We start from the raw sequence: 11,214 nt of genomic DNA, 5'->3' as shown, positions 1-11,214 counted from the left end.
TAGGAAAAATTTCTTCTCAGAAGGAGTGGGCAGGCACTGGAGCAGGCTGCCCAGGGAGAGGGTGGAGTTACCGTTGTTGGAAGCCTTGAAGAAAAAGGTTTAGATGTGGGACTTAGGGACATGGGTTAGTGGCAGTATCTGTGGTAGGTGGATGGTTGGACTACCAGATGATCTTAGAGATCTTTTTGAACCTTAATGATTCCATTTGAATTACTATGCCTTAGTGACCAGAATGCTTCTATATGCTCCCTAAACCCTGACAGACTTCTTCAGAGTACTGGTGGTGGTTGGAGAAAACTGAATGTAAAGTAGTACAGGGCTCTTCGAAACACTTTGTAGGCTTTGAAAAACCTCACGTGCAATTTATTCCTTCCTCACAACCATCTCTTCCAATGCCCAGTTTGTAGCAGAAGGTTACAAATTGTATCCTTGTAGCAGAAGGCGTTGGGCAGGTGGTGTGTGCAACCTGTGAGACCTTGGTTAAGGTAAGGAGGAACCATAGTTTATGTGGTGGCAGGAGCACCAGGCAGAGGACAGCTGCAGCGCGTATTCAAGGGAGGAGGTCGTGCCACGGCGCTTGTCCCGTTCCCGCCCCCCTGTGCTTGCGGTGCTGCTGGGAAGGCGGTACCAACATGGCGGCCGGCGCTGAAGGGGCAGCGGGCGCGGGGTCGGGCGGGCTGGCTCTGCTCGGCGCTGTGCCCGGCGCTCCCTGCTGCCCGCACGGTGAGCAGCGCTCGGGCGGGATGGAGGAGCGGGGCCGGCCGGGAGCTCTGAGGGCCGCGAGGGGGGGTGGCCGCGGATCCTGAGGAAGCCCGGGAGGCATGAAGCAGATCTTTAGTGGGCCTCCTGTCGATAGGTCCTGCTCTCCTGTTCGTGAAGACCAGCCAAGGAAAAGAGGAGGGGAGAAGATTCTATGCTTGTTCGGCTTGTAGGGACAGAAAGGATTGTAAATTCTTCCAGTGGGAGGATGAGAAGGTAAGAGAGGGCTGCTTCATGCTGAGGGGGGTGCTAGGGTTTTTTTTTTTTTTTTTTGCTTTTTTTGCTTTTTTTCTTTTACTCTTTAACAGAAAACTGAGAAAGTGTAAATGTTGTTCTGGAAATCTGTGGTAATTGTTCTGTAAGTGCTTTTCTAACTATTCAGGTGGCAGAATGCTTTCTGTGAGGAGAGGATGTTTCAGGTACACCTTTCAAAGTGGGCTGTCTGCACGTTGAGAGAAGTGGTGTTTGTTACTGTGTTACCAAGACACCGCTGAGTTGGGGTTGTGAGTTTTGCCACTATGGTGCAATGCTGAGCAACGGATAGTTTGAGCCTGGGAGGTCATCATCTTCTGCAGTCCAGGCAGAGAAAATTGGGTGGATGTAGCAGACATTGTGCAGTGCCCAGAGAGGGCGGTGGGGGTCAGATCTGTAAGTTTTGTGCCGATGTCTTCTTACTCCTGGCTATGAGACGAGTTTGTTTTGTGGGAGCGAGGACACAGACTCAATAAAGGGCTGGTGTGCATTTAAATAATGGTACATAAGAGTCTTGGGCAATGTTTCTGTCAGTCACGTGGGATAGTTTTTCAGAGGGAATTCTAACAATTGTAGGATCATGTTATCATGCAGTATATCCATTTCTTTGTTTATTGTAAGCGTGTTTTGAGATTTTTTCCTTCTATGTTACATGTGGTAAAGGAACTGAATTCTTACATTTATTTATTTGTTGCTGCATGGTTTGAATTTAGAAAGAGACTTCTGTATAGCTTGCCACTAAACTGCAGTCATGCTTGTTACTCTCAGCCAGGAACCCCAGGAATGTGACAGTTTTCCTGAGCAGAAGCACAAAACCTTTGATGCACTCATTTTGCTTAATCCTGAGATTTGCAACACAGTGATTCCTGCTTTTTAACTTCTTACATGCATAAATTTTACAGGTATCACAAACTAGACTTGCAGCACGTGAAGAATATAATAGAAGTCATCAGCCGCCTTGTACTCACAAACAGAATGTGGAAAGGTATTGTTGCTAAGTGCATTTTCATTAGTAAAAGTCAGTCCTATGTAAGTTCAGAGACTTTGTATGAAGGCACAATGTTTCCGGATTCTTTGGAAAACGAAAGCATGGCAGAGGCATATGGAAAAATAAGAAAAGATTGTCTGTAAAGTGTAAATAGTATTGAACATCTGATTGGAGCATGATGCTTTCAACTCAGGAGCTGTGCCTTTTTATTTTCATAGCCACAGTTTTCCTTATGTTAGTGCTCTTAATGTGTTAACAACAGGACTGTAGCAGTGCAAGTTCAGAAAGTTATTCCTGACTTGCACAGATAGTACAGTAACACTAATTTGTGAGTTGTGTACAAGCAAGCAGTCCTGTATGTTTATAGTTCATATGTTCTTCACTCTGTAATCTAGTTATTTTACAAACTCTCAATGTCCTTGACCATTGCATTACTTAATTGCTTTTAGGGGAGATTTTGAAAGTGTCCTATGAACGTTTTTTAAAAATATTACTTCATTGACATGTAGTTAGTAGGGTTTTGCAAAAGTAGCTTAAACTACTTTGTACTGTGTAAATTTCTTGAAAACATGAAACTCATTTTGTACCTCATTCCATTTCTTTTATAAAAACTTTTTCAAAATTGCCTCTTATATTTATAGGTACAAGAATTTTGTTCTGTTGCCTTTATCAAAGAGGAGGTTTTGTCAGGAATGCCAGCAATTGCTATTGCCAGATGAATGGGAAAAACACTTGAGTCATCAGTTCCTGTGTGATATCTCCACTGCCCAGTTAAGAAGTCCCAGTCAACTTTTGTATCCACTAGAAAATAAAAAAACAAATGCACAGTATTTATTTGCAGACAGAAGTTGCCAGTTTCTACTGGATCTTATTATTTCACTAGGATTCAGACGAGTGCTATCTGTTGGAACACCTAGGTACGTATAATAAGAGGTTCACTATGCTTTAATTGGTTGGCAGTATCCAGGCACTTAGTGGGAACATGCTTTGAGCTCACAAGACACACAAGAAGACTGTAGCTGCACTGTAGTTAAATTCCCTCTCACCCACCTATCTGGTTTTTAAATGTCATACTAATGCTGCTTACCAAAGTGACACTGAGTTACTTAGCTTATGTTTTGGGGTTTTTATTGTGGTGATTCTCTAGTCTCTGCTGACTTACCATCTTTTAAGGCCATCATATTTTTCTAACTTTACATATTGGCCAAATTGCTCCATTTTCTTTATCTGTTTGGTTTTAGGCATAATAAAATATCAGATATTCAGTCTTGCAGAATATTTTCTGAAGATGGTGGTTATATCTTACATTTCTTTGTTCTGATTATGCTTCAGGCTTCATGAAATGATCCAGTCAAAAGCTTTACAAGAAGAAAACTTCAGGGTTAGAAGCCTTCTGCTAGATATTGACTTCAGGTAGGTTTTGATAAATGTTATGTGTCTCGAGTATGTGCAAAGATTTGTTTTCTTATTACTTTAAAAGATAAATTGATAGTTATTCTTCATTTCTTGTCTCTCCGTTTTCACTTCTGCACTCTAACAGTGGTGACAGCTAATTTATGAGGAAAAATAGTTGTACTTAATTGTTTCCATTATCATGTTTTCAGTAATTGGAACTCAAAAATGTTGTCTATATATAGGCCTTAGTTTCAATGCCCCTTAGGGCAAGGAAGAAGTAACTCATATTTTTCTATTACTGTTAAAACTTGTTTTACAGGTATTCACAATTTTACACAGAGGATGAGTTCTGCCACTACAACATGTTTAATCATTATTTTTTTGGTGGAGAGGTAAGGACAAGTATTTCTTAAATGCTTTGTGAAGCAATACGTGTTGTTGATACAGAATTTAGTGAGAAAGTATTGGCTAGTCTAGATGGTTAGTTAGAAGACAGCTGTCGTGAGATAAAAATGGTCAGCAGTACTGCAAATTTAAAAACAAAACAAAACAATGCATCTTCATTAACTCTTTCCACTTGATTCAAAGATGAAGTCATGGGACTTTAGGAACATGCTAACTAATGTTACTTAAACAGTTTAATGTTTCTTTTATTAAAATGACAGTTTGGTGTGAGTTATTGCCTATTATTAGTATAGGCTAGCCCTGTTTCTGTGTTGCTACCACAGAATTGTTTTATTCCCAGCCTTCATGAGCCAAGCAGATGCCACAGCACTCATTCACTGATACTTCAGAGGGAGGGCTTTCCTGGTTTACTCCAGGCAAAAAAAGTCAAAAGGTCAAAACCCTTTTTTTTTTTTTTAAGTAGAGGATCATAGTTTAATCTAATTCTAAACACTCTTCTCAAAAAACTTATCCCAATATAACTCACTGTTTAGTCTTCCCCTGCCATAATTTAGTAAACCACGACTGAGTTGCATAAACATTCTTACTGCAGTACCTTTCATACTACATAGGTCAGTTTTTTTTTTCTTTTTTTCTCATTCTAAAGCATAATTTTAGCAAGCTCTTGAAAATAAAAAGAATCTAGCATGAAATGGAAAGCTAGTGTAAAAGCCTTACCTTTGAATTTCTTTGATTTGTTAGTGTATTCAAGTTTTGTATTTTTCAATTAAAAGACTGTTTACCTGCATTACTGCATGACTGAAGTGTTTTTGCCAAGCTGTGAAAAGCTGACACCTGTAATGACATGCATCATTTCAAGGTCTGAATTGCACTTCTGAATGTAGATTAATATTATAATTCTGCCTTTGGAATTCAACAGAATCCAGGCAGTAGAAGAGGACACTGCACAATGGCAGTGAATACGTAGCTTTTTCCATTTTCTTTGATAATAGAGTCCTAGCTGGATTGTTTTTTATAACCAGTATGGATTGAATCAGTTTTCAGTGGGCTGAAATTTCTCCTATTAATAATGCCTTACAGAATAAAATAAAAGGGCATTAATTACATGTATTCTGAGCCTAAACTCTGCTCTCTTGCATAACAACCTGTTTTTTCCAAGTCATATTTACTACCCTTAAGAAAAAGAGTATTTTAGACAGCTTTAACTGCATCTGTCCATTGTAATGTCATATATAACTGAATGAGGCATTGTTTTCAGTTCTTCAGATCCAGAATTTTTTTGAAATGCTACATTCACCTACACAAGAAGTAATCTACATTGTTAACGTTCAAACTTGTAAAACAATAATTATAGTGCTAAATAAAATCTTTGCAGATCTTAAAAGTTTATTTTACAGTTCTTAAATCTGTATTCCTCCCTGTTTCTTACAGGCTGCACATGAAACTTGTAGGAAATTCTTACATGAAGAGAAAGATGAAAGAGTAATTATGGTGGCTGATCCCCCATTTGGAGGTTTAGTGGAAGCACTGGCTTCTAGTTTTAAAAAACTGATGGCAACATGGAAGGATACAGAAAAAGGAGGCATGTATTACAAATAGGTGAATTAAGCTGCAAAGTTATTGCAAGAAAAAGTACCTGTTCAAGCCTGTAATTATTGCTACTTGAGTGAATGTTAACATATGCATAATTTCAAAGATGAAGTGCCATATATCTAAGTCTCTCTTAAATGTGGATTTGTAAAAATAAACTTCACAATTAAAGTGGACTTTAAGGGTAGAGAAGAATAACCAATTAAAACACAATACCACTTCTTAGCAACCGAGGCAGGTGACAAGACTTGTTTGGGTTAAGTGGAACTTACAACCCAGTGTATATAAATATGTCAAAAACTTCCTTTCCCCTAAAGGAACTAGTTATTATGTTTAGTGTAGTGTACCTATGCATGCGTATGGATTCAGAACACTTACTGTCAATTTTTCATGCTTCACATACATTGTTTTTCTTTAATGTCCATCCAAGCCTTTTTATCACTAGGTAATAAGAACCAAGAGATGCCCATGTTCTGGATATTTCCATACTTCTTTGAATCCCGTATTCTTGAATTTTTCCCAAGCTTCAGTATGATGGATTATCAGGTATGACCAAGCCCAGCGACTTTGCTGAATTTTGGTTGTTTGCAGTGTGGGCAGGAATATAAATGGAAGTGGATATAATGGCAGTACTTATCTTTGGATGGGCCTTTTTGCATTTCTCACTGTCTTGGAGGTACTGGAAACTATGTGATGCTCATTTGGTGAAGTCATGCCTTTGATAACATTATCACACACTCCTATGCTTCATTATATACCTTCTGTCACCAGTCCATTATCTCACTTCTTTTGAAATGTTTTCAGGAAGATAGATTTTGCACTAATTTAAGCACATGCATAGTGCAGAAGTGAGAGGTAGCTTAAAGAATGTTCTGTTTTGTGCAGATGTTGAAATGTCGGAAGCTTGGTGGGTAATGCCCAGCTCTGATAAAAGAAAGTTTAAGGTCTTCAGAACTGCTAGAGAATAAGCAACAACAATGGAAATTGTTGGAAAGTGTGATAGATGAAGTTGTCAGTAATAAAGCAATAGTCTGGCATCCATTCTATAGGTTGAATATTTACATAAGTGACTTTTGAGAGATCAGTTATGCTAAGTTTTATTTTCTCATATAACATCTTGGCATAAAGTTTGACATGGGCGTTCAAGACAATGTATCTTGTAGAATGAAAATTAATAGAAGAAAATTGCAAACCGATGCTAGTTCAGGCTGTATTCCTGCTAGTATTCAGAGATGAGAATTTTGGGAGCAAGTCTTTGGAAGCAATGCTGGAAACAATCATTGTTGATTGAGTTTGCAGCTTTGTAATTGTTTTGAGGTAGTTTGAGATGCACATCAACTCTTGTTCTGTCAGACAAGACAAACCGTATAGTTTTGTTTACTTTATAACGGATTGCTTTCTTGTTAAACAACCCCTCTTTAGTGTCAAACAGCTGAAATATTATCTCAGATACCCCATACAGAAGAGTAAAAAGGAAGAAGTAAAGTAGGATAGTTGAAGTGTATTATGGCTTCAAAAATTTAAAAGGAATCGAGACAAAATACTTGGTGTAGAATTTGTAGTCTAATTCAGGGTTAGCATCTTCCAGATATAAAGAACAATTTCATAAGACACATACAAAGAGAACAAACATGCAAATAGTTCTGGTTTTGCTTAATACTTTTTTATAAAAACTGTTCTTTTTTCTAGGTAGATTATGATAATCATGCTCTATATAAACATGGTAAAACAGGTCGCAGACAGTCCCCTGTCCGTATCTTCACGAATCTCTCCCCAAGTGTGATTGTACTTCCTGCAGAAGAGGGCTATAGGTAAGTTGTCTTAAAAGTCAAGGGAGTGACTGAAAGAGTGCCTTTGTTCTTAGGGCATGAAGGCTTCAAAGGACTTTGGGATGTGCTGCTTAGTATTGTTTGCCTAACTTTTGGATACCAGGTTCAAGAGCACGTTTCACTGTTGTAGTTTAAGGTCACGTGTTCTATAAGCAATGCAAAGGGGAGTTGAGCATTTATAAGGAGCTACATTTCTGTTGAGGAATGGTAGGGATCCTCAGCTAAGCTGTATGAACTATGCATGTCCATGGGAGATAGAGATTTACAGCTATCCAAAATTATCAGCTTGGTTGAGACACTAGTTAATAACATGAACACTAAGAAGCATCAGGGACAAATGGATTTTACTGATAAAACTCATGTAGCAGAGTCTGGTTTGTTTGTTTTTGTTGTTGCTGCTATTTTGAATTCATGCACCTGGATTTTTACTATTTGTGTGTATCGTGTCTAAATGATTATGAAGCTGTGGGCCAAAGTGGAAGTTAATGAATCAAAAACATATTTAATTTAGTGAAGTGATTTTTCAATCCCTGTATTTATTGTAGAACTTGTATAAATTTCATTCATATTCTTCTTGAGCAAATATTGGACCAAAACACTTAGGATTTTATTTTTTCCAGGTTTTGCTCTATCTGTCAGCGCTATGTTAGTTCTGGCAACCACCACTGTGAAATATGCAATTCATGTACATCAAAAGTAAGTACTTTGCCTTCTTCCTGGGTCACAATATCAGCAGCAATCTTCTTTCAGGTGACAGTAGTCTTAATAAGTTTTATGATATTTGCTCTGATAAAAAAAGCTATTTTGATACTGATTTCTTTGGGAAACCCCAGACAATTCAATTTGGTTGTCTTCTTCACTGGACATCATAACTTAATGGGAATTAATTTCTTTCTCCTGATTCCTTTGCACTAGAAAGAGGACTGGAAAAGTTACCTACTTGTCACTTCGACCATTCCTTGTGCATCACTGGTCTGTTTACACATTCATTTCTCCTTATGTGTTGGAAGTTGCAGAACACACTAACTTCCAAATGTAGCTGTTTTACTGTGATTGATGCAGGTTCTCAGCACTACTGTTTTTAAGTGTGGTCCTTTCTCCATGGGAACTGTTTCTGTAAATAGTGGGTGACATACATGAGTAGTTTGGTTTTAGGAGATAATCAGCATTTTTTAAAAACAAAAAGTGCATTTATTCATCTATTAATTGTAGGATGGCAGACGGTGGAAGCATTGTGTTCTTTGCAAGAAATGTGTGAAACCCTGTAAGTACAGAAAAATACGTACCTAAATAAAAGGACATTTAAATGGTAGTCTGAAGATACTGAGATGACAGACCAGATAAGTAAATATTCTGGAAAATAAATGAAATGGGATCATGCAGAAGACGTGGAGTAAAGGAAAAATCTCAGTTTCACACAAGTTGTTATCTTAGTTATCATATTTATATAACTAAGTTGTTAACTCAGTTATCGTATTTGCACACAGTGTAAATATATGTAAGTTCTTGTCAAGGCTAAATCTTACTTATATTTTTAAAGGGAAAATCTATTTAATATTTTGATTTGCCATATAAACGTTTCCTAATTTTGTAAAGCTTTGTGTAAGAACTTTATAAACACAGAGACAATTGTGAAAATGTTTCTAAGAGCATTATTAAGTTATGTTTCATACACAAATGCAATTGTATTTACAGCTGTGTTTAAACAGCTGGAGCAATCAATCTTGTTGTTGATATAGAAATTGCATCTTTGTAAATTCATTTTAACATATGGGCTATTTTTCATGTTAAGATCCCATGCAGGATAATAGTTCTAATAGCAAAATAATTCAATTATATTTAAATAGAATCTCTAATCGATATTTATCAAATAAGATAAAGGACCAGAAACTGAATACACACATCTCTGAAAATGTAAAAAGAAAAAAAAAAAAATCCTGGTAAAACAGCCTGTATTTAGAATTCAACTTCAGGATGATAATTCTGAACCTTCTGAAGATCATAAACCATGTTGCTTATTTTGCAGCTTGGTTTCACTGTAACAAATGCAACTGTTGTGCTCTGGAAAATCACACATGTGAGAAGATTGATGTGGGCTGCTTTGTTTGTGGCAAGGCAGGTCACAAACGCAGCACCTGTCCCAGCCTCTCCTGCACCAGAACATCTCGCCAGTAAGTGTGATACTGTGTTATTGTAATGAAAGAGGTTTCAGATGAGAAGTGATTTTATTTCATGGAGATGCTTTAGGAAGAGATAATTTAAGGTTTTGTGTGCTGTCATCTTAAACTGTTGTCCACTTGCTGTGTTGCTGGAGAGTGCATACAAAAGGAGGATATGATAAAACCTAGCATCGCTGAGGAGGGTATCTTCCTCTGGTTCCCTGTTCCTTAAATGTGTTTTTTTTCCAAATGGATTCACACAGATCTCACAGAACTTTCTGAGTGGTGCACTGATAGCACTGTCAAGATGCAAAATTAATCTAAAGTAGTATAATATTTTAATCCCCTTCAGATTCATCACAGAAGAGCAGAGTATATAGTTGCTACACTGTTTTCATCACTTCTTGTCTCCTTTGCTTTGTTTTCAAATCTTTTTCTTTTTTTTCATCTGGTATTTCAGGTGTTCTCTGCAATAGTGTCTAAATCTGCACCATATGACAACTTTATTAATGAGAGCATTTTAAATACACTTATGCAGCCATGACAATAATTCTTTAACATACACAAGCACATACTTGACTTTACCAAAAGACAAAAAGTGCATGTGGTGGTCTTCAGATAAAACTATCTGAAAAAAAGGGGTTGCTGAAGATGGTTCAGTGAGAGAGTCAGTCTTGGCAGTTTAGCATAGCTGGCCCACGCTTCTAATAGCCCCTGCAGAGCATGTTTTGGTTTTGTTTGTGATTCTCACCTTAAATGGATGTAACACTGGAAATGCAGATCTTCCCTCCCAAAAGATGCACTGTGTTGCACAGTGACACTCAGTGGGTCTCTCAGGTCAGCAGCAAGCTCAATGGCAGTGGACTACAGGAGTGTTACTTCACGCCCTGCTATGACACTCATCCAAATTTTGCTTATGGAGTATTGGAGCTGAAGTGTAGCTGTACTTTATATTTAGTATATTTATATGTTGCAGAACTTTATTTTCTTGAAAAAGTGAAAATGATACTAAAAGACATTCAAGCAACCTCATCTGTTTCTTCAGTCAGGTACACATTGTGCTGCGATGGTTCAGTCCTTTCATGCCATCGGTATGATGCTGATGAACTACTGAAAATAACTTAGGCTTATTTTCCTACTAAAAATATATAGAAACGTTTTCCTTATTGAAATTATTCCATGCTTTGTACTATTAAATACATTCTTTGTTGGAGGCAAAAAAAAAAAGAAAAAGAAAAAAGAAAGAAAAGCCACTTGCTAACTCTGTTTGGGTCCTGTGTTTATATTTCATCATGTTGTTAAGTCTTATCTACTTTCTTCTAAGCCCATCTTCAATATATTCATGTAGAACACATTCAGCACAAAAGTCCGCATGTGCTGTTTTGCACTTGGGGGTGTGCAAAGGTAAATGCTGAGTAATAACTGAAAAATAAAAAATGGCTGTGAAGTGGGCGATTTTAGGAACAGTCAATGTCAGAACATCCTAAGATGGCAACTCCTGGGACAGTACTTTAAGGTATATGCACAACTCGTATGAAATACCAGCAAACACAGAAGTCCAGTCACCATTTTATTATAATCTTTATGTTCTTTCTTTACAGAGCTGGCAAAGGCAGAAAACAAAAGCAGAAAACCTTAAAAACTCTAAAGAGGGCAAAGGTGGGGGTCTGTAAAAGATGGGCCATGAAGCACGCCGTGTTCTCCAGGAGGAAAATGAAGAAGAAGAAAAAAGACGAGACTACTTGATACAAGATTATTCAAGATATTTTTTTTACGGCCAGCCTTTCTAAAAATGCTAATACCAACGGAATAAAGCCTGATCTAATTGAAAGCGACA

The 11,214-nt window shown here is 37.5% G+C and overlaps 1 protein-coding gene across 1 annotated transcript; it reads left to right on the top strand.

The window, feature by feature from the left end:
• The first annotated feature begins 445 nt into the window (after window positions 1-445).
• ZCCHC4 (zinc finger CCHC-type containing 4) lies at window positions 446-11,208 on the top strand. Its single transcript, XM_031588438.2, has 13 exons — window positions 446-723; window positions 857-975; window positions 1,914-1,996; window positions 2,641-2,916; window positions 3,332-3,412; window positions 3,714-3,786; window positions 5,231-5,381; window positions 5,835-5,935; window positions 7,079-7,200; window positions 7,839-7,914; window positions 8,431-8,482; window positions 9,245-9,389; window positions 10,979-11,208. Exons 1-13 carry the CDS (start codon window positions 633-635, stop codon window positions 11,121-11,123), a joined length of 1,515 nt encoding a protein of 504 aa, XP_031444298.2. The 5' UTR covers window positions 446-632; the 3' UTR covers window positions 11,124-11,208.
• The last annotated feature ends 6 nt before the right edge of the window (window positions 11,209-11,214 follow it).

The sequence above is a fragment of the Phasianus colchicus genome, chromosome 4, assembly GCF_987193195.1.
Source record: "Phasianus colchicus chromosome 4, bPhaCol1.hap1.1, whole genome shotgun sequence".
Lineage (NCBI taxonomy): Eukaryota > Metazoa > Chordata > Aves > Galliformes > Phasianidae > Phasianus > Phasianus colchicus.
This window is presented reverse-complemented; position numbering and strand designations above follow the sequence as displayed.